This window comes from Dreissena polymorpha, chromosome 5 (assembly GCF_020536995.1).
Source record: "Dreissena polymorpha isolate Duluth1 chromosome 5, UMN_Dpol_1.0, whole genome shotgun sequence".
Classification (NCBI taxonomy): domain Eukaryota; kingdom Metazoa; phylum Mollusca; class Bivalvia; order Myida; family Dreissenidae; genus Dreissena; species Dreissena polymorpha.
This window is the reverse complement of record NC_068359.1, coordinates 44611822-44637627: the sequence shown is the minus strand read 5'-3', so window position 1 is coordinate 44637627 and position 25806 is coordinate 44611822. Positions and strand designations below refer to the sequence as shown.

The 25806-nt window shown below is 32.8% G+C and overlaps 1 protein-coding gene across 1 annotated transcript in view; it reads left to right on the top strand.

The window, feature by feature from the left end:
* LOC127831377 (metabotropic glutamate receptor 3-like) overlaps positions 1-24377 on the top strand; it is a 37188-nt gene extending 12811 nt beyond the window's left edge. The window contains exons 2-6 of the mRNA XM_052356363.1: positions 12175-14207; positions 18993-20056; positions 21975-22128; positions 22525-22590; positions 23710-24377. Of these exons, the coding sequence (XP_052212323.1) occupies positions 12830-14207; positions 18993-20056; positions 21975-22128; positions 22525-22590; positions 23710-23825 (2778 nt within the window). The 5' untranslated portion in view covers positions 12175-12829 and the 3' untranslated portion in view covers positions 23826-24377. The remainder of the gene's footprint in view (positions 1-12174; positions 14208-18992; positions 20057-21974; positions 22129-22524; positions 22591-23709) is intronic.
* The last annotated feature ends 1429 nt before the right edge of the window (positions 24378-25806 follow it).

Here is a 25806-nt window from a genome sequence, read left to right as displayed (position 1 = left end):
TTATCATAAATAAGCGGATAATGCTCTTTTAATAAAGAATGTGTAGTTTGGTCGAAAATTAACACCGTACATAATTAAGCGCGATGTAATGCTAGCAAATATAGTTTTTCAGAATTATGTGTATGTGTTATTCTTTGTATCAAGTTTCATACATGGATAAACAGAAATGATAAACATATACGAATGATTGTTGTGCAACGCTTTTATAAATTTACAAATGATTATAATGCATATCAAGATTAAGTATGAACCTGGCTACCATTATCTGTTACTTGCTTCACAAAGTATTCAGTGAAATTAGCATGGCCGTGTAAACGATGAACGAATTATATTTGCACGTTTGTTTAAGAAATTGTTATGAAAACATGATTGGATTTGTAAAAACTATATTTTCAAACTAAATGTTAAACACCGTTCTGTCGTGTTCCATAAATCCATATCCTTTTGTTTTCTTGTCCTGCCCTGCATGGCTCGATTTCAGCATTTCCCAAGAAAAACATCAGTGAACATTTCGCAGTCGGTTGTTACGTTGAATGCTTCCCGTCGAGTAGTTGCATTACTCTCAATATTTGTTGTGGCCGTCATTGCGTTGTAAAACAGAGCGTCGGTAGAGCATCGCTTCTGTTATGACTTTGCCGACTGTATTATATTTCATACAATTACCGGCAAAGTAGTTTTGGCAATCTCATAATAAAATGAAATGTCAGAAATAAAACGTTTGAACACGGATAAAAAGGTATTTAATCATACGTCATAAATATGCAATTTTCATTGATGAATTTTCATTCTATATAATGAGAACTGGTATACAACTTTCTAACGACTGTTATGCCAAAACATATTGAAAATTATTAACATATTGGCGGCATCGTTATTTAGTAACATCAAGCACAGGATTATTTGTAGTGAAAAATACCCAGCACGCGAATAATGATCTTTCTTCACCGTGAATTATATTTCGTTAATAATAAACATGCTTCAACAATTATTATTGGTGTATGCAATGCATACCATGTAAGTATGTGATAGTCCTTAGATACATAATGAAAAATACATATGCACATATATTTTAGCAGTTAAGCAACACTATTTACTTAAACACTACAGCAACACAATAAAGAAAGCATAAAACATATTGAGATTTATGTAACTTTTAGCTTTCAGCAAATGATGTAACTTTTCTTTTCCTTCGGCACTGGTTCTTATAAAATATTATTATATGGTATTTTCATCTTATTTGTGATGTATTAATACAAAAAAACACATTAATACGTCTTCTTTCAACAGTTATAGACACGGATATTTTTATATTTTCTCTAAGCGTTTCATTTCGTGTCTACGGAAAAAAAACTTATCCAAAGAATAAATTGCCCTCTGGAAGTGTAGAAATATTATTATGAAATAATATAACTGTGAACAATGCCATTTTGAGAATGAACGTACACAAATTTCGCTATATGGTTACATAATTGCAGAAACAACGTGTTTTATTGAGTCTCGACCACGTACAGTACACAATACATATAAAAGAGTGCACATCTATTCATGAAAATGTAACACGTATGTTATAAGCGTTACTTACATTCACATAATAATGTTATCATGTTGCATCAAATTGGCTTTAAGGAATGTATTTTGAAGTTAAATCAACCAAATGTACAAACGATGTCCATTCCCCGTTGCTGCTCAGAATGATTGTAGCTCAATAGTATAATATTTGTTTGACTATTTTTAGTGTGTAATTTTGCATTTGATATACAAGTCGAGTTCGCATTTGAAATAGAAAGCAAAATGTTCGCTTGCTAAAGAAGGAAAACAAATTGTTGGAAAAAAACTATCACTCAAAACAATTTTTAGATACTGTCAAGTTCTGTCAATACTATTTTGCATGAGTAAGGCCTAATTGTTTATTTTATTTTTTAATTGTTAGATTCCATTCAGCTGAGTAATACACATAAATTTGAAAAGTTAAATTATGTCAAATTCACTAACGACTGCGCACAAAGTGAGGTGTAGTACGCTTTTTAAAAATTATTTATTCGTCACAATTAGAATCAATAATATGCAAGTATCGTATGTCTTGATATTGTATTAACACATTTACACATTATTAACACATAGTAGTAGTTTCTGATATTGCAATGGCAAGAAAGACATCACATATATATGTCTGTCAAAATAATAGTGATGTTTAATGATTAGCATGTAAAATTTGAATAACTCAGCGTGTAAGAAATATTTTCGTACATTAAAAAGAGACCGTTTACATTGTACTGACACGCACTTACCAATTCTTTTACTTTCATCTGTTGACACTAGATCAATAAAACTAGATCATCCGCAATCAGTTTATCATAAAAAGTGTTTAAATTACCAGTTTCATGACGTGCTTGTATTTGTTATTTATTTGTTTATAAATACAGAATGATGTATTTGATAAAGTATTTAGCCATACACAGAGGGGGTAATCAAGTGATAGACAAGATGGCGACGTCCATTCCGAGACAGTTATTTTACGCCGTTTTATACCCTTTATTACTTCCGTTTATTTTGTAAATGACGCTCACTTTCCAGCCATATCAGTAAGAAGGTGATTTGCGTTTACTTCGCATTTTAATTCGCTTTATATCTTGACTTTGCTCGGTGCAAATTTTCTTAGTGGAGCCCTCATTAGGTCATCTCGCTAAGAAATTTTGCACCAAGTAAAGTCGAGATATAGAGCGAATATTACCTCAAAATGAAAGCCAGTAACTTTCTTTCTAATATGGCTGGAAAGTGAGCGGAATATAAAAAAAATACAAGTAGTAAAGGGTATAAAATGACGAAAATTACCTGCCTCGGCATGGACGTCGCCATCTTGTCTGTCACGTGATTACCTCCTCTGCAGAGACGCAAGTAAAGTTTTCTGGTGCAGACAGAAGCCGTTTAATGTAACTATAATATATGATCATAGTTAGAAACTGGTAATTAAGCTTATCAGCGTTTTTTATACAGATACTGAAAGAGAATACATTTTAATTGTATTACTTTTTAAAACCTATATAAATATTTTTATATGCAGACCAAAGCACTAGAATTCAACCTTTCTGATGCACGAGAACGTTTAAAGTGATATTATGGGCATCTAACAGTTTATAGGTGTCTATCGCAACCGTTGTTTATTTATGGTGTTTTCACTTCATATACGCTTATATTTGTTAATGCAGCATCAACATACTAAAATAATATCCCGGAAAGAGAAAAATAATGCATTTGAATATCAACCGTACTTTCGTTTGACAACTGATCATGCATGTACAATGTGAACCTAAATTTAGTTTTAGTGCAAATTCGTTCATACGACACTAAGACACAATTTTGTTTTACGGATCATTTCGGCTTATAGGACTGGGCGAGTCACGTAAAATATCGAATATAAACTATATTTTAATAAACAACTTGTAGCAAGATGAGTTGCAGACAATTGGTCAGTAACCACATTTTAACTAACTCTTTTGACCTGTTAATTCTTTTCAGCTCAATTCAACAGTGAAAAATGCCCATAATATCACTTTAACCAAAACAAGTATCAAGACACATGTGTCGTTATTTCTCGCGAAAATTAATGACCGCATTCACTACGTATTCAAGTATAACCTGTCACAGAATCAGTTAAGTGGAATGCAAGGAGCTTGATAATAAACGTTCAGATGTCATTGAAAGAGAGCAAGCTGTTCGTGGATATATATACTTAAAGTGTTTCGCAATTCAGTTTCAACACTTATGTTTACACGTTATTTAACTAATACATCATTGCACGGTTTTGGCGGCGACTAGACTATCTGTAATTGGACGTTTACATACTGATGTCACTGTTTTTTTGATTTTTTAAGACATAAGGACAGCTTGCAACGGTCTAAAATATATGTCGTATACAACTGCTTTGAATTTATATTTTTTTACAAGTAACTCACTGATCAAACGGTGAGTTGTTTCATTCCTACTCGCCAACCTTTCCAAATGGATTTTTGTTGATCGAAAATTATGTTTAAGTTTATGTTATATGTATATTGTTGCTAGTAGTTTGTTAGGTTCTAACACACATAAACATGTTTTAACCACCTAAGTATGGATACGATGTATATATACGTGTATGCCTTGCATTGACAATTCTATGGTGGTGACCCTAGTTTTTTTTCCTTTGTGTTTGTGGTTTGATTTTGCCATGTGTTTGATTATTGGGTTGATAGTAATACCTTGAATGATGATTCTTCAGGATAGATGATAAGAATTTATTCTTTGTTTATGTTTAAGACGTGACAATTATTAAAATATTCCAAAACAGTATTTAAACAATGAATCCACAAAAAAACTCAAAGAAGAACATTAACAAAATAAACATTCTGTAGCATGACTGCTTATTATGCTGGTTCAGTTATTCACGATTATTTTATGAGCGCATTAGAGGCGGATTAAAAAGAGCCGAATTCAATGAAACTTTCCATTAATATTTCGTATCGTTCTTTTTCGTACGAAACACCACCATCGTAAAAGAAAAACAACAATATATAAAGAAAATATATATTGAATAGCATTTGTTCATTGTAGCATACATATTTTAAGCTTATTGATTTTATTCTAATAAATGTATAATATAATTTAATAATTGTCTTTGAGTCATAATTACGAATTTAACGTAATCTGTTTTGTTTCCTGAATTGTTCCGGTTCGGTTTTTAGTTTTACGTACAGCATGCACACAAAAACAGTTCATTTAAGCCTTTAAGAAGACATTATTGGAAAACCCAAATGAACTACAGTGTCTAAGAAAACTGACTGCGCTGGAACCCTCTTTTGCAGGCTAATACTCTAGCCAATTTCCAGAAGCGGGCTTAATCTGTATGCCCATTTCATTTGCTTTGCTACGAGGTGAACTCAATATTTGGAAACGTGTACAATAATTACCACGCTCTGAGAATATTGTAGAACATAAGCAAACGGCATTCACATCATAAACTTTCATACGGATTCTTATAGTGCCGATGGATCTTGTACTGCATGGCGGCTTAAAATTCGCGTTATGACAGGGTTAATAAATAGGTAAGACGTTAAACATATATTACAAATACCATTTGTTTCTTAATCTAGCTTAATTTGATTTCACTTTAATAAAAATGTATAGAGTTATTTTCTTAAAATGTTCATGGTCAATTTTTTAAACGGTACCATGTCAGATGAAGTTATAATGGTTAAATGCACACAATTAACAAACCAAACGTTATACTCATAATGTGTGTACACCGTCTTGCAAACTTTTTGTTATGTTGTTTTGTTGAAATTTTTGTAATTTTTAAAATACGTTATATGCAGTTTTGTGAACATTTGTTTACGCACAAATACATTATAAATTATAAGGATCACTTGCCAAATATCAAGTCAGATAAGATAACTTTTGTTATCCTTATGTCAGTTGTGTACAGCAGCAGGATTTACTTTCTACAAGTAGAATGCACATTGACATTATTGCTGTGTGTAATTATGTAAAACCCATTTTTATTTAAAATATGTGGAGTTTTGTTAACGGATATTTCCAAAAAAATAGTTTAAAACTGTAATACTGGGTTCGATAGTATCGTCTTATTAAATCGTAAAGGTCAAACAAACATAATGTATATTGCAATATTATAAAATTAATTCTTTAAAAAATAAGCCGAAATATACGTAAGGGTATGAACGATTGGATTTACACAGAAATAATTGATTAATAATCCTGGAAATAAAAAATTGCGATAAAATAAAGAATTAATTTGATGTTTGCGTTCATAATGTTTTCACGTAGTTTTGGTGAAATAGATCAATAATTGACTCTGAAGTATTCTACACGGAACGAGAACGATTGCAATTTTATAAATTTCTCAAATACACTACAATCATGAATCGTTTTACGATATTAAAGTTCTAGTTAAAAGCTTGAACTCAATGATTCTGGTTGGGAGATCTATTGTAGCTGTATTCACACGCAGACAACACGCCATTGACAGGAAGCTATCTGCCAATCATGCAATATATTAATCAACTACCCTTTGCATAAGCGTAATTTGATGTGATACCAGCTCGTTCTTATTTGAGATAGTTATTTTTCCTTTTGATTAAAAGTTGAAGAACATAAATTTTGCATTTAATAATAATGTTAATTCAAAAAGACCAAAATCAAATGGCATAAACACGTGTCCATATTAAGGTGTGCCTTTGTGTGCATCTGTACTATTAAGGTATTCGAATTGAAATAGCCGCAAAATTATTAAGATCATTTAACAATATTTACTAGAGAAACATTCAACAAATGTCTGACCACAGAAAAGACTATGAACACTATTGATGAGCCAATAAATTACAATTAAACACCTCTCTCTAATATAAGCATATCTTCAATGAGGCCTGCAAAGCAACGATCGTTTTGACGGATACAGATAATTTCGACAAGAGGGAACAATTAACGATTCATTGGTAAAGGCGAAACCCGTCTGAATGTAACTTTTCAATTTACGCGTCGTTTCATTGGTTACATTTCCGTGCGGAATTGATAACAGAACACTATTCATGAATATGAGATTTGTGTAATCTAATATGCAACTTTTATTAAACAAAAGCAAAGCGCACTAATATAAACGTTGGTTTAGACGATGCCATAATCACGGTGTTGCAATTGCATAACGGAAAAACAAAACACACTCATACACAAAGAACTATGTTGTTTTATATTTCACAAGGGACAATGGAATCATTTTGTTAATATTTTAGGAAAAGAATACGCGTTGACTTAATGTAACTGTTTTGATTTATTTGTGTGATAAGCTGTTGCAGCTGATGCTATTGTATAAACTATTTATTAGAACATTCCAGATATGAATCATAAATAAGAACATCGCAGACGGCAGTTTAATTCACCTTGCATATTCACGAACCATTTAAGCTTCATTAAGGCATTATTCAGTCAAAAATATATACAACATTACTGTTGCCTTTACATAATTTAATTTTTTCTATTCAACGGCAGTCGATGCTTTTTTGGGACCAATAAACGATTACACGTTCTGGTGATCACCCGTAATAAATAGCACGAAGCGCTCATTAGCAATGGACATGCGCACAACGATTTTATCCGATGTGAACACCACCGTATAGATTTAATTGGAATTCTCGTGAAGTGTTGCGATAGAGATAACCATGTTATATATCAATCAATTCTTAATGCATTCATTTACTTCATGCGAGGAGAAGCCTTGATTTATTTAGTCTAGCATGTCGCTCAATTTGGAAATCCGTTTTTATTTCTTATGAGATTTTAACGACGAAATTGGTGAAATACGTTATTGCGTGAGATAATTGATGAAACATGTAGACTGTTCGTGAAAAGACAATACCTTTACTTTTTAGAAGAAATACATGTAATCTTGAATAAAAATGCAATATTGAGATAATTTATCAAACGCTGTATTTAAACGATTGAAATCGAGATTTTCATTTATGCGGGGAAAAAATCAAGGAAAACACATATAGTTGCTGTTTCTTGATGGGTTCTCGAAATAATTATTGCATGTTCAAGTATATCTGACACTGTATGATCTTTGTGTTCACCCTTTCGTAACGTTTGAATTACCTAATGATTATATCAATTATATGCACAATCTATAATAACGTATGTACGTATATTTATTTAATTACATGTCTGTTTTAGGACTTGTGACGATCATAAGAACGGTTCTTTGACTAATAACGATTGTTTATAGGTAATGCTCATTTTAATTCAAACGGGTACATCACATAAATCGAACATATTCATGTTTAGGTATTCCCTGTGTTAATTAGTTGAAGCGATTCTTTGTGAAATAATCGCTTCAACGCCGTTTAAATCGTAATATGTTTAGATTGCATGTAGAACTATTTATCTCAGTTCATGAACGTGTATCTATTTATGCCAAAGTTATTATAACGCAGTTTGCTTGTCTGTTAATTTATCTCTGCAGTGAGTTTTAGTTCTGCAAAACAGTCCATTAAAATAAAGGTGGTTTTTATTTGTTTATAGTCTTTTGTATTTAGGTATACCTTTCAAATGAGGAATAGTTTTCATATAAGAAGTAAGTTTAAAAGTTGTAAAGTTAAAACAAACGATCGTGCATGCTTTTATAATTGATTCGAACTTAACATGGACAAACTATACGTTTGCTATCATTTTTTATTCTCATTTAATAATAAAGGTGCCATTGTGATTGTCGAGAGAAATGATAAAAAATGATTATGTGAAATGAACGTACATTATGCATAGGCAAATATGTGTGGAGTCTCAGGTGAATGTATGTAGTAGTTACAGAGATATGTACTTGTTGCACGCAAACCTTAACCATTACTTCACCTTGAACGCAAATCTTTACCGGACTTTAATAAGTACCAAAGGGAGCAAAATGCTTCTAAAAAGCTGATTTATATATGTTCGTAAGTGAATGCTCATTAAGACTCTGAATACATAAGCTAAGTGTTCTTTAATTATATGTGTTTGTATACAGATATATGTACGTAAATGTCGACTAGAATTTTCAAAATAAAAAAGGAGGCATTATTCTGCTAAATAAAAAGATCAGAATTATTAAAATTGGCAAATGATATAACACATTCACCTCAACACATGGAGTTTCAATTTAATATATGTAATACAAACAGTGATGCGGTTATGTTGCACGTTTACCATAACCATTTTTTAGTACAGAAAGGATCTTTATCCTGCTAAATTGCCAGCCAGAGTTATGTCACCTGGTCAGTTACCTTACGCAAAGACGGCAAATGCCTGTTGTAGAAACTGTTAGAATGCGATGTTGAACGTTTACCTTAAAAACAGAGTTTTGAGAAGACGCCGATGCCGACGCCGATGTTTTGATGATAAGCATTGCTCGGAATATTCGGTGAAAATCGAGCGAACGTGTATTTTTTTATACGATTCACGAGCACACACGACAAGGGCTACTGCATGATCACGATTTTTGTTCAGTAAAAATAGTATATTTAAACCCCAAAAGCCAATATATATCGACAAATACATGGTTCAATAACTTTCTTAATATACTATATCATATTTAAAATCGTTTCTAAAGTACTTGTTTATATAAATGCTGAAAATCAAATTCAAACAACTTGCTTTGGCAAGTTTTCTATTTCACAAAAACATTTTATATATGTTATATTATAAAAAATGAATTGTTTTACAAATCAGCTATCCCTTCATAAATGTGTGTCATAAATATGCGAATAGACTACACAATCGAAAGAAATACTCTATTTATGTCTGCAATTTTGATTACCAGCTGCAAGTTTTATTATTCGACGTATAAGTGATTATTTAAGTGCGTTGCATTTTCATCTTTTTGATGCAGAAAAAAACACACTAAAATAAGCAGCTTAAGAAAGGAAATGCAAAACGCTTTCTTAAAGACTGTTTGAACGATGAATGACTTTTAATTTACAAATGTATACGGTGACAACTGATATTTCCAGAAGACGAACGTGACCACTATTGATATGGTCAATACTTTTTTTTACTCAATCCTCAACATCTTTTGGCCATGTTTCAAAAATCCAAAACAAAGTGTTTTTGTTTTATTTCCTTTCCATGCATGATTTGACTTCAACATTTCCCATGACGAACACCAGTGAAACTTTCGCAGGCCGTTATCCCCTCTTTACGCTTCCCGTCAAGTAATTTGATTTTTTCTGTTCTCAATATTTGTTGTGGCCGTCTTTGTGTTGTAAAACAGCGTCTTGGTAAGGCAGTCACGTCTTTGTGTTGTAAAACAGCGTCTTGGTAAGGCAGTCATTTCTATCATCATTTCCGACCGCATTATATTTCGTATCATTATTGTCAAGAGATTCTGGTGTTGAAAACCTCAAACGAAGTTCAAGATGTAATACGTTGATAAATGAAAAAGAAAAGTCACGCCATTGATGGATTTGTGAACGGCCGAAATCCCTTGAAAATAGTTAAGACTTAATTTGTACAAATCTACCATTTCAAATAAAGGGTCGTGCAATGTAAAACACAACGATCAATAAATCGTTTCGAACACTTGTAACACATTTCAAACTTGTTCAAGAAGATTATATGCTTTTAAAGTATTTCGAATTGTTCATGAGTGCATAAACATAATTAATGAAATTATGTTGAATGTAATTGTTTTTTCTATTGCAACATGTACAGTTTACAATATTTAAAATTAGATTTAGTTAAGCATCTTACTACTAAGCTACGTTACCACATAATAAATATATATTAATACGCTGTCGTTCTCTTTTAAAGACTATTCTGTGTCATGCTTCCACAATTTTATGTCATGCATTAGCTGAATTTTAAGTATAATTTAGTCACCGTTTCCATTTATCCGACTTAGCCACAAAGCTATCAGCTCAAATGAACAGACCGTACCTTGATGTCAAAGGTAAAATTGTTTGGAACAGAGTGTACATACTAAATGCTCATCATTCATATTTGGATTTCAAAATAACTTACATACATTGTGTTAGCAAATTATTTGCTGTTTGTGTGAATCTGTTCCTGAAAAAAACATAAAAACTTGTTTATAAACTATAGCTCTTAAAGATAAATCATGGTGATTTATTGAATGATTTCAATTAAGTGTGTAACCAACTTAGCGATGCGTGTCATCAAAAAGGCATTTGAAATAAGGCATTTGTAATATAATTTAATAAAACCCAATCTATTGTAAATATTTACTGTAGATTTATTATTTTTTAAAGGTGTTGCTGTTACAGGTACGGGTATTGCGTGCATCAATTAAATCTGCAAACGTCATTCAAAATGTCATGAAAAACTCGGAAAACTCACGATTTCAAATAAGTCATGTTATATTGCCTTTATTTCGACGTCGGTCAAAAACAGTCCATTTATATCACTTGCGTGCTAATTCACGTAAATACCAGTCATCAAGTTTAAGAGTTAAATATATAATAACATTCAAATCGAACACAATTATTTATGAAGCGAGGAAGTGAAACAATATTGTTGCAAACATATTTCCGAAAATGGCCAATTATCAAAAGATTAATTGTTTAGGATCATTATTTCGCTGTAGGATCTTTGAAATTTCCCGTTGTATTTGAAATGTACTTGATCCGATCCATGCAGACATGCGATTGTATTTACATAAGGATCTACTAGTTAAGCTTTTTTGATAGACCATCATCAAATTTTAATTTTACATTTGCAATCACGCGATAATTCTCATAGTATATTGTATACAACAATAAACTGTGGCACAATGAACATTGAACTAAATGACCTTACTTGCTTCCTCCAAATTTAGGGCAATGTGTTTATACGCTAAGATGGCATGCACCGTGAAAAACACATGCTTAACATAATTTCAAATGCGAGCCTATATTGTCATGTAATGTAAGAAAATAAATCAAAATGATGTTCACATTTAAACTGGTTTATGGCTTTATAACTTATAGTCGTTGGCTAACAAGGGAAAATGACTTTCAAGTACATGTACTTTGTTTCATTAAGGAACATAAAATAACACCATATTAATCAGGACATATCGTTTGTTAACAGAATAATTTTTCAACATTTTCAGAGATACTAAACTCTGAAAAATATTAAGAAGTCAAACATGCGTCAGTTGTAATGGGTTGTTGTTTAGAAACCTCTATAAATTCATGATTCGAGCTCAAAGTTGTACAACAACAACTTAAACTATTTATGTTTCGTTTCCTATAAATTCCTTTGTTCAATTCATGCGTCACAGTAACTAATTAGAAATAGACAATTTTGTGTAATGGAATATTACTTCGAGTTTTTAAACTGAACTCCATATTTGATATTTTTGTCGTTGCCTTTGATATCAAAGATGCAATTTGATTTTTTATAAGTATTGATACACCAAAACGTACATTTAAAAACTAGAAAACGGATTATAAGAATAACACGTTTTTCAATTCACAACCGAACTGTACGTTTCTTAACCGAAATAACGTTTTTATCATTGACGATTCAAAGAGACTATAATTCTGTAAGCTCGATTGTAAATGCTTTTGTTATAAGTATAACGGGGGTTATTTCAACACAACATTATTGGGGATTTAACCAGAGCGCTCACAGTATGTGTTGTTTTATTGTTCATTTCAGATTTCTGAACTTGAGATGGAGCTGCAAATTAAACACCCAGGCAACAACGCGATATTACACACATAACTATGATGGATTTCTCGCAATGCCTCGTCTGAATATTGACAGCGATATTTAGCTATTTTCATCGTGTCAATATCCAAACACAGGATGAATTTGCTACAGAACAAGAAGATATGAAAGGCAATAGTGCTTGAGAAGCGTCTATTGTCTCAATGATTGTGCTGATGGATTTTCTCTCTAGATTTTACATTGACATTAACGAACCGATCGCTGACAAGTGAGCGTATATATCGTGTTCATTTGGATGTTGTATTAAAACTTGCAGTACACTTAATTGTTTGCGTGATAAATATTTGCCTGAAGATGAATATACGGTTTAATGAAATGAGATGTCTTTAAATAAATAATTCATGCAATATCTAACAATTTACAACAAAATATGATTATTAAAGGCAAAATAAGTTTAAGAAGTGAACGACAAATACATTTATTAACACTAATTTCAATATGATATGATAGGTATCTCTCATCGTTATCAGTTAAATGCAGATTCTTTACCAATTGATGTGTTTAAATATATTTCAAAAAGACGGCGACAAAAATGTACATATTTTCATCCGTGATGTAATAAACAAATGTTTAAACAATTACAATGAAGGATAAAAATCATAAATGGTGCTGTACATGGGCGAGCATTTGTTTTAGGGTTTACGTGGCGATTATAAAATTTGAGTGCACGGTATGTGCTTCAAATTCAAGTCATATAGCACCAATCTCAGCCTCAATAGAAGGAGATGTTATGCTCGGAGGCCTGTTTCCGGTGCACCAGAAAGGAGACGGCGACATACCATGCGGTATCATCAACGCGGACAGGGGCATACAACGAGTTGAGGCAATGCTTTACACTTTAGACAGAATCAGAAAAGATAATACCATATTAAATGGTATAACCATAGGTGCTACAATATTTGACACATGCGCTAGAGGAACGTATGCCCTCGAGCAGTCATTGGAATACATTCGTGCATCGTTTACATCAACAGATGCTTCGGAATATGTCTGCCAGGACGGTTCCAAGGCAGAGGCAAAAGAAGAACCGAAAACGGTAGCAGGCGTCATTGGTGGGTCGTACAGTACAGTCTCGATTCAAGTAGCTAACCTCCTTCGGCTCTTCAAAATACCTCAAATAAGTTATGCATCAACGAGCGCTCAGTTAAGTGACAAGTCCCGATATGAATACTTCGCAAGGACTGTGCCACCAGACACGTTTCAAGCACTTGCAATGGTTGACATTGTTAAAGCGTTTAACTGGACCTATGTTTCAACCGTTGCATCAGCGGGTGAATATGGAGTTCCTGGAATTGAATACTTCCAGAAAGAGGCCGCAAAAAGGAACGTATGCTTGGCAGAGACACTCAAGGTGTCGACCAACCCCACTAGCGCAGAGTACGACACTATCATAGACATACTTGTGAAAAAGAATAACGCACGTGTAGTGATATTGTTTCTAAGGGAGGAGGATGCTAAGGGTCTTCTTGATGCTGCTACGAACAAAAAGATTTCCGGAAAATTTACTTGGATTGCCGCCGATGGCTGGGGGACACAACAATCCCCAGTCAAACGCAATGAGCAAGCCGCCGAGGGTGCTTTAACAATCATATTGCAGGCAACAGTAATTCCTGAATTCGATGAATATTTTTTAGGACTTAAGCCATCCACGAATCATCGTAATCCATGGTTCCGTGAATACTGGAGTAACATTCACAGTTGCCTATGGGCGGATCCCGTGAATCCCATCACGGATCCATCTGTGAAACTGTGTACTGGTAACGAGGTGCTGTCGAGAACCAGATACCAACAGGAATCCAAAGTTCAGTTTATTTACGATGCTGTGTATGCCATTGCTCATGCGATCGATAGATTGACCAAAGATCATAACATTTGTCAGTCCAAACACAAAAAGTGCGAGGAACATCATCGAATCAAAGGAGCCGAGCTGAAAGAATACATCCTTAACACAACGTTTGATGGTGAGTACGTTATCGATTATTACATCGCCTTCGCGGGAGCCAATTTCTTTCTTAAAGAAAACATGTAGTGCGTAATGAACATGTAAATGTCATCCAATAGCGAAACGCATTCGTCTGCTGTTCTGCTGTTTTTAAGGGGAAAAAGACATTTTACCTAGCCCTAATTAAATGTACAAATATATCTGAATAAAAGTCCACACTTAACAGCTTGATCAAAATGTTAGCGTGAATCTTCGTGATTGCTATACACGCAACCGGAATGTCTTAAGAACTTGGATTTAAGTGTAAATATTATAGTTGAATTACAAATTATGATTCGAATGTATCATGACTTTCAGAACAATGCTACCAAAAGGATTTGACGAATGTACCTTAAAAGCTCTCGTACCTAAACAACCAATCTTGATTTATTGGAATCGGATTCCCAGGCTATTAATTTGCAATGCCTGCTTTTACACATTATTTATTCATTGAGCGTTGATTTCCGCCCGACGCGTCAAATTCTGTCTGATTTGATCGTCCCTGACATGATAATTAAGATTCGACTGGATTTCCGTATCGGTCTAGATTATGTCCATGCGTTCACTTTCGAATTGGAATATTGGATTCAGGATTGTTTTGTGTCGAACGCTATTCTTGCGCAATATAAATTCGGCTTTCAAAATATACTTCTTAGAAAATTTCCTATCTATGATGCCCCTTTTTATTTATATCATGCAAATAGTGAATGAAATAACAACACAATCCAACACAATCCAACACAATCCAATGAACCATACGAATTGGAAAAAATATTGTTTGTATGACCATTGACCCTTTGAACTTCGAGTTAATACGTGAAACAAGCAAGTTTGAAATTTCTGTATGTATATATGTGTGTGGCAAATAAGTATTTATATGATTTTTTCTAAGAAACTCAATCCAAACTTTAGACACATGTTTACTTGAATGGAAATACACATAAAAACTGCATATGCCAAAGTTCAAAATTGAACGATAGTCCTTAAAAACTATCCTTATTTAAGTCACAGTCTACACAATGCGATTTCAAAATTCGCACTTGTTTTAATGATATTTATGAGGTGTGTTTGAATGAAAGTGTATCGGGCCGGTAAGCTAACTTGAAAACGCGATTTGCTTAAAATCCAAGAATCGCAGGTTTGATCCACCTGATCGCACATAAACGTAATTATAGTACATGCATCGACAGACTGCAAGTAAGGCATTGTTTCCATGTTCTCTGGATTTTTTATTTCACTTTTATACAAATCACATCACCATTGCGCATCAAAATTGCTTGGTTCTGAACGATTTTCGTCGGAACAAAATGTCACCACAACCAAAGAATGAGATTGGAAAACAATATCACGAGTAAATATTTGGTGTTGCCAAATTTTCCGTTCGTGGTTCCAACATTATTAATTTCCATTCCTTGTGAACATTGATTTCTACACCGCTCGGGGACTAAATTAGTCTCAATGGTAGTAGAAAGATAATAATGGACGTCATGTTCTGGAATTCTTTCAATAAATTTGTAATTTTCATATGTATTCAATATTCAATATATAATCAAACAATGTATTCTCGATGATTTATTTCAAATGCTTGTTAATTATGCACAGCCACCATGCAAAAACATGGTATTATGTAAACGTTTCTTCAACTAAAATTGAGTAATGCACGTGTAACATGAATTATTTATAATTATTTGTAGGAACGCGTGTATGCTAACAGCATCAACACTGACTGGTGATGCCTATAGACACCAATTATTTATGAGATGTGATTAGCCGTTTGTTCCGTGTATTTTAGAACAACATATATTAGTCAAGATACATTTTTTATTTTATACCTAATGATAAAATATGACATTTCTGCAGTGCAATAACAGCAGTAATAATAAACAAATTGTTATTTTCACCGGTGAAAATAACAAATGTTCGGAACTACTTTTTCTATTTTTTGGATTATCATATCAAGATTATCATATTTGGTATGATCACGAGTGAATTAAAATCGGTATCCCACCGAATCCAACGAATTTTCTTTTTATTGTATGCTTTTTTTCACCGTTAATTTGCATTGTAAAAGAGTTTCACTTGAAAATTTCGCTGGAATAATGACGTCACTTTGTGTATTGAAATGTATTTAGGCACGCCACGGGAGAAAGGGTAACTTTTCAGCAAAAGGAAAACATCTGTTAATTATTTTCTTGAAAAAAAGGGCATAAAAGAAACAGAATATTTGTTCATGTCAGTGTAAGATCGTTTGTTATTTCACTCGTGATCATAATAACAAGCTGAAATAACAAACGATCTTACACTGACATGAACAAATATCCTCTATACCTCACACGTATAGTCTTCTGGTCGAACGTTCATACATACGGATATTCTTCTTTCGATGCAAAATGTATGAGCACTAATTTAACGCAGCCCGTACACGATTCATGAACTTAGCATACGCAATTATGACTTGTTGTTTCGAAAGCAAAATAAGTGTTTGTAGTTTCTGCATGGACAATCCAAATGTGTCTTGGCCCAAAAAAAAAATTGTTACACTTTCAGTTTGTTTTTATGTTGTTGTTTATCTCTTGTAACTAACCTTCTTTTGTTTCCCCTTGTTCGCAAACATAATATATTAAGTTAGTGTAATTTAATATCGATATTTTATGTTAGTATTATAAAATATAACATGTATAAGTGTTACATACTCAAATGTATGGACGAATTGTATTACTTAAATTATAATATCGTGGGCGTTTAAAGAGAAACGATTTCTTTCGCAGCATTACCTTAATTCCAATGCGTTTCCATTGAAACATTGTCTCATCGTAATTGACGTTAAAGCTTAATGTTGATTTAATAGTTCAAGCACTTGAAACGCTTTAGATCTATTGAAGCAATAAATAAATCGCGTAAAACTAAGAAATCTCATGTATAAAAACGGTGAAATAAGAATAAACAGAGCGTTGGTGTATTTAACACATTTAAATCAGCTCCCGTTTGATATCCATAGTGTGGGAACCATGGTAAAGCGTGACACATGTATGCACTACTAAGTCCGAATAAAAACTTGAAAAACTTCCAACAGACTAATCAATACAAACGCACTGAATAACAAGAACGTTTTATGAGACGAAAGCGTGCATTAAAAGGAATTCTCCATTTTCCGTTCATTATATGTGCGCTTGCCAACCACAAATGACAAACGCAAATGTCAATCCTATTCCATCATGTTATGTGGATAAAGTTATATGTTCTGATAAGTCAGAGTTATATTGGTGGATATATTTCTACAAGAAGCTAGAATATGCGTGCATGCATTTAAATCTACTTTAAACCCTTTTCTATGTATTAAATATGCAATATTTGAATACCTATGCCATAGTTATAGATCTTTATCATATCATCATATTTAATCATTCGCACATATTTTACAACGTATGACATCTTAAAAGGTTTCATAGATTCAAGAATGCATTCAAAAATAGTAAAACAATACATGTCTTAAAAGGACACAAATGGAAAACGTAATAACATAATAAGTTGATAAATATGGATTACATATTAATGTCATAATGATAGACATGTGTATCTATTTAATTAGTCTAAACGTTGCAGTTAAATTGATTTAAATAAGTCGAGCTGAAAAATAATACCTTTAGAACCCATCTGATATCTGTCCCGTTCAATTTAAAGATACTTTATGCTGTTCGATCGATAGAAGCCATGGTCCGAAAAGGCGGTTCCATTGCGAGTCGTGACAAGAGCATCCATCTCGCGCATCTAGAATTGGGAGTATAATTGGATAGACTGAATAAGCTTGTGATAGAATGTTCTTTTCAAACTAGAATATCCGATTATTATTTTTTCTGCACCATGAATTTCGTACACCAAACAAACAGATCCACTGATTGCAGTATTGACTTAAACACCGACCCATTTTGGTAATCATGTTAAGTGCATTCCCTATTGTGTTTCAAAGTTTTGTTGCTATAAATTCCTGCTATCTGAATTGAAAATGTTTCATTTTCACGTAGACAAAATTACTAAATTCTCTGGAAAAAAAATTGTCCGTTGGTGACGATTTACATGCCAAATAAACCTTGTATGAAACACAACTTGAGCTTTAATAAGTGCTGGAAATGAAGTGCTTCAAAAGTCTCTCGATAGTAGATGCCAGAATAACAATAAAAGATTCAACACGATCCCTGCAGTTATAAAACAGGATAAGACAAACATATTCAAGAAAATGCTTAATCACTCGACATTTCCTATAACGTCCGTGTGGTACGAATTAAGCGAGAATAGCTTTTTTTTATATAACTTGATTTATTCCTTGATGTCATTTATGTGGTCGAAATCCGGAAGATGAAACAGTACTAGATGATCAAATCAGAGAAGAAGTATGGAAAAAGATACCGATACGCAATTAAAACACCGCGATGAAAAAGAAATATGTTTCAAATATATTGCCAATGATAAACTCTTTAATGATTTTAAAGTTTTCTGTTAAGGGGTTTAAAGCTTTATTTCAGAAAAAATGAATTGTATACTACATTATACATTTAAACATTGTTTTTATTATATCAACAACAGCTTGTTTACTTACATAAGGTTTACAACAACAATATGTTATTTATATTTGTTGAATTTATTGCACGAATGCTATGCGTTTTCAAATATCAATTCCACTTGTTTGTTTTCTTAAAGGTTCTACCATAAGGTTTGAACCAAGCATATGTTTTTCAGATTTATTGAATGTAATTCTTGAATGTTTCAGATGGCTATGGGGCACAGGTTAAGTTCGACAAAAGTGGCGACGCTTTCGGGCGCTATAGCATCATGAACTACCAACTGGACAGAGAGACGCGCCAGTACGAGTACAAAAAAGTCGGCAGCTGGGTGTCCTCGCTTGACCTTGACATTGAAAGCATCGTGTGGACGGGAGGGACAAAGGATATTCCAATCTCTCGCTGCAGCACGCCCTGTAATTTCGACGAAATGAAGCACGTGGGTGAGGACGGGGACATGTGCTGCTGGATTTGCATCAAATGTCAACCATTCGAGTACCTGGCGGACGAATACAAGTGTAAAGACTGTGGGGAAGGAAGGTGGCCGACGGAAAACCGAAAGAGCTGTTTCGCTTTGGAGGAACAATACATGGAGTTTAACACTGTGTACGCGATAGTTCCGCTTGCCCTGTCTGGTTTCGGAATTATGATAACAATGCTTGTGATAATAACATTCCTGAGATACAATGACACACCGGTGGTGATGGCGTCTGGTCGTGAACTGAGCTACATGTTGTTGACCGGCTGTTTGTTCTGCTATTTAATGACTGCCATTTTATTACTGAAACCAAGCCAAATTACTTGCGCAACGCAAAGGTTCGGGGTTGGCTTCGGTTTTGCAATAATATACTCGTCCCTTCTCACAAAGACTAATAGGATTTCCAGGATATTTGACAGCGCAAGACGATCCGCTAGGAGACCTCCGTTCATTAGTCCCAAATCTCAGATAGTGATTTCAATCATTCTTGTGAGTTTGCAGGTGCTATTCACTGTTATATGGCTGGTGCTCGAACCTCCGGGGACTCGTCTGTACTTTCCGAATGGCAAACGGGACGAAGTGATATTGAAATGCAGAACTGAAGATTTGTCGTTTCTAGTTTCGCTTATTTATAACATTATCCTTATTATCATTTGTACATTTTATGCAATTAAGACTAGAAAGATACCTGAAAACTTTAACGAATCCAAGTTTATAGGATTTGCTATGTACACGACATGCATCATCTGGCTAGCTTTCGTTCCAATTTACTTCGGAACCTTAAATTCATTCCAGGTAAGGCTAATTATCTTGACTTTTAGTGACAAGGAAATAGAAATGTATTGTGTATTAAGTAGTAAATATATGTTAAAATAATGTTCATTAATTTAATACCTATTTATGAAAAGATCAAAATGAAGTAATTTTTTTAATAATACATTTCTCCTTTACATAAACATGTTAAATCACACTGTAAAGCAAAGTTTTTTGTCGCCCGAAGAATATACATAATAACAAAATATATGAATCATACATTTCCAAAATCGCTATAAGAATAGATGTCAATGTTTCAAGTAAGATGTTGATTAAAGATTTAGCAAAGCCTTTTAAAATGTATCACAAAGACGTCGGGGCATTTATACTACTATCATTATATATCAGACATATCGTATTTCTTTTGACAGAAATTTCAACCAATAGTTTTCCCTAGTCTCGTAAATCATTCCAATATCCACACATTCAATGCTTTAATCATGGCGTCGACGAGTATTTAACTGATAAACGCTATCTCGATAATATTGATTTTTGCCTGAAAATACAACAACAATCACATCGAAGGCACCACACACGAAGGCGGAAAAAGACGGGCGCTAATAACTCTGAATCAATCAATATGTGCTATACTGTATATCTCAGCATTTAACACACTGGTAGTTGCTTTCTGAAAATGAAAATGTAGTCATTATTTGACTTTTTTAAATTTAATATTTAATTTTTAAACAATGCATTGTAGGAAATATTTTATGATAAAGGACTGACAGTTGCGTCCTTATTTAAATAAATGTGGTTTCAATGAAAATGGTTAAATCGGCAGATTCTAATTGTGTGACTAAAACAAATATTTTCTTAAACTTTTCTTTTATAAATGCTGGTCATTTGTCACCGTCTGAAAAGCACATTGCATTTGAACAGTAATCTTGTGGGCGGTTTTGTTTTAAATTTTTATCCGAGTTATGCTCATAAAAATAAAAATAATTATAAACACATATCAGAAGATGTATATTATTCAATAGTTTTTAGGTATAGCATAATATTATGTTCACCCATGTATTAATAAAAATATACATGAGTTTATATAACAAATACGTGATAATGAGTGCGTTAATCGGGTACAAAGCATGTCTTAAATCATGTTTAAAAACATGTATTCATCGATTATTGCGCTGACGTGCGTCTTATATACCCAAGCTAATTGGTAACCTTAAATTAATGCGCAATGTTTGTGGTTTTGTTCTTAAGACATAGCTCTTCTACAAACTCTAGAGGAGTAACATCTGTTAAAACCGTATAACTTTATATACTCCTTTCCCATCTAAATATGCAAACTAATATTGAACTAAAATATTATTACCGGTGTTCGCGTGTGATTATATTTGGCCATTACATGTTCCTGAGTTTAATATATAACATCGTAATACACTACACAATTCAGCGCTTTTAATATGGTATTCAAGTGTTCATTAATAAAAAAATATATAATATATCAATTCACAAGATATTGTACATATCTGCAATATAATTTACAAGCTAAAGTTTGAGGTTTATTGGCCATTATATATTCCTAATCGTTCATGAGACAATTTTGACGACCATGACATCATCTGATGTTAGTAAGGCATTACACAGGAAAAGTTTAGATAAGAAGACAGACTGCATTTTATATAACAGTAAAATATGCACCGTTGACAACGACAAACAAAACACTCAGTCACTTTTTCATAAATGAAGCATTTGTATGGGTTTGTTAAAAAGCAAATAATAGAAACTGGTTGAACTATTTAATCGATCGCCATTTCCTGATGAGTAAACAACATGACACAAGCTTAAAAATGCAGCTTTCTGTATTTCGTCTACTGATAACTTTCCGGTGTTATGTTCGTTTTTCTTGTATATTTATCTGATCAATACATGTTGTTAATTTCAACCCCGTCAGGTTCAAATCACAACCTTGTGCGTGTCAATCAGCCTGAGCGCCAGTGTGGCTCTGGTCTGTCTGTTCACGCCGAAAATGTACATCATCTTCTTCCAACCCGAGAAGAACGTGCGTAAGCTCACCATGATGATGAACTCCATGCACCGGAAGACAAGTAAGGGCGCGTGGTCATGTTGTATGTTGCTTCGTATGTTTGCAATAATGTGTTGCGTATCTAAGTAAATCGCGTTGACAAAACTATATAGAACTTAATTTAATACACGGAGAGTAAATGTACTCGAAATGTAAGACACATATCGTATAACTAATATATCTCATTTTCTTATGCAAGCAAGTTGTTATGAAGAAGTGCAATCATTATTCGCAATGTAGTTTTGTCAGTTATATGTTACAAACTTTTTCTATATTTATCAGCGTATTTTATGCTTTCAATTTTACGTGCACATCCCTCCTACGTGTATGCACTGACATATTTAAGCCCTGCCCCTGTTCATCACGTGATACCACTGTTCACCACTATCCATATTGATGTTGTCTTAATCGCCTTTAGTTTCAGAGACTACGCAAAGTAAATTTAGCAATTCAATAGATGTTCACAATTCGATAGATAATGGAAGTAAGTAAAATAGATTGTCTATTAAATTGCTAAGGGGTTTGACCTTTGTAAAAAGTAAGCTAATTGTAATCGTTGTATCCGTTTATTCTAGTGATTTGAAACAAAACATTAAAATTATTAGCATCTTGTTTATAAATTTAAACATAAAATACATCAGTTGTTTACACTATAAAAAAGAATGGAATACAGTTCTCAACTTATACACGTGTCTATCAAATTAAAGTTTAAATCTTACTTTTTCAAAAGGTTAGCTCTTTCACCGTCTTGTGTTGTATTCATATATCTTAGAACAAAGTGTATAATCTAGATAAATGGATGTATACTTTGCTTTTTTTTCCCCAATAACGTTTATATGCACGTTCTTTAATATTTGTGTTAAAAGAGCAAGCATGTATAGAGTATATATTTAAATACGAGTTTAGTGTTACATAATTTCTGTTACTATAAATAGTTTTGTTTAATAATATGTCTTGCCATATTCCGGAAAATATGGCCCAATTTTGGACTGCTTAAATGTGTCACAGTGATATTTTATAATTACAAAATGTCTATTTAAATATGCAAATGAGGAATTAATAATTATACTATTTATTGTAATAAGATACAATTAACAAATGTATTTTTAAATGAAATGTGACACTATGAGCATTAATTCAGCTATTCATTTAATGAATATTATGTGCATAACGTATAGTATAACATTGAAAACGTATAGCTGTATGTTGATATTTATTTTTAAAACTTCGTACATAAATAGTTACTGACAATGTTTCTTATTGACTAATTTAATTAATATTGTGTGCATAGCGTATAGTATTACATTGATAACTTATAGTTTACTCAGATGTTTCTTTCTAACAAATTTCGAACAGAAAGAGCCACTGACGATGTTCCTTATTGACTAATTTTCTAAAGAAAGCTTATTGAAACATTTGTGTTCGTTTCTAATGCGTCCGAATGAATATTACGTAGATAATGGGTCATTTTTGAGTGTTTAATGATTCAAGTAAAGTATAGTAATTTTCGAAGACGAAAATCTTCAGTTTGTAACCGATACGAATATAGTCATGTTCATGTTTACTAGTGATACAAATAAGCCGTATTATAATACATTTACAGATAGTCCGGCCGAACTCATTCGGTTGAATGTGCAACATTTTGCCGCCAAATTCAACGCCGATTCCACGACAGAAACTGTACCTGCCACAGAGAAAGACAGTCTAGCATCGCTTTGAATATGATTCAGTTCACAACGATTATAGTTTTCGTATAATTTTGAGTGCATTGTATTTTGAAATCGGTGTTGTGATCCCTCTCGCAGGAACTATCGTTAATGTGAATATCAGTCTTTTGTTTTACGGTTTGTTTTTATGTTATGTTAGCATTTTGTATTTTCGATGTAAGAAAGTCAAAAACAAGGACCTATATTTAATATAATTGCATTGTGTATTGTATAATATAGAATCGTTTACTGTCTTAACACAACATGCACATTTTCACAAACTATTATTGTTTCTGCACGTATTCTTTTAGAACAAAACAGTCAATAATTAAGAAAATAACTCGAAATACATTTCAGTAAAAGGCAATCTAAAAGAAAAGTATCGTACTGCCGTGATCTTTTTGCAGTAAATTGAAAAATACTTTTGCAAGTATAATTTAGGAATAATATGTTAAAGCTTATATCTTCATGTGTGTGTATGTACTTCAATTTTGCATTGGGTTTACATGTATTTACCACATCATAACAATGGTTAACCAGTAATTGTCAATTTACATTTGGTTTTATATTCTTATTTTTTTTATGTCCAAAACGTTATTTCATCGTATAATATCACACATACCCATGATGCACACAAAGTAGTTTTTTCGTATACACATCATACAGTTTCATATTCAAATCATTTTACAAATATACTAATTTGCACATACATACTGTTTTAGGTGTAATCATGTATAAATTAAATGTATATAATAATGCAATTAATGCGCATAAGACAAATAATAATCTTAGTGCTTATTTGCAGTGGAGTCTTAACAAAATATGTTTAATTTTTCAAAATGTCGTTAAAAGAGATGTCTCTCAATACTTTGTTATTTTTATGTTATACTTCAGATAAGTTTAAACCTATTTATTTTTGCTCGATTGCATCGAAAGCCTCAGGCTTAATAAAACGCTCTCGATACCGTTTCCTGGGCCTACAACCAGTTCTTGGTGTCTATGGGGAAGATCTAGAGAACGCTCCCCGAGTGGGGATCGAACCCGTGACCTCACGATTGCTAAGCGGACACCTTATTCGTTATAACACATAATTAAACTGAACTTAGTACATTACTACATATGTAAAAATTGCCTCAACAGTAGAACTCGGTTGAGGTAATGACGGCAAATAATTTTTGTTTATTTCTGTCTGCACGGTAATAGTGAAGTAAACACTTTAATTGAAATAAAAATCACATTGCCATGTAATGTCTCGTTGTCTTTGGACTAACGTGTGCTCTTTTAAATAAGAAACAACTTTAATGTAACAAAAACATAAAAGAGTAATTGGTTTGTGGATAAATAGTTATGTTAATTTATAATAACGTACGTGTGTCGTAGGCATCCAAACAATTGCAGAGTTATTTCAGCTGATACTTCAGAATAAAATGTACGCATAATATAATGATTGCCATTGAACTTATAAGCTCCAACAAATTTTGTTGTCCAAGTGCGACTGAAAAATTAGGAATACATCCTGAATATATGTATTATATGTCATTGTGTCATCATCCATGTGTGTACATATATTGGTATTGGACAAAATCGTGTATGATATCTTAAAAATGATATATGTTTAGTGCTTATCTTAAAACATTCCTGATATTAATTGTCCCAATAAATAAAATATATGTTAATACATATTATTTATTTACTGGTCGTAATACACACCGTCTTCATTATATACGAAGCGTCTTGTTTTATGGTTGTATTTGCAAGTACAGTGCTAAACGTTTTGCAATTTATGGCAAATAATTTGTTCAACATTTCAAAGCTATTTTTTAGATCTAAACCGTATTTCATTGAGACCGTTGTCTTTTTATGAACCATGACCAATTAAATATATTGAAATGTTACACCAAAACAACCCTACTACGCTTTTTTGATCTACACATGTATTCATATGCCGTATAAAAACAGCGTCACATCATGCAATAACCCTGTACGGGTAATTA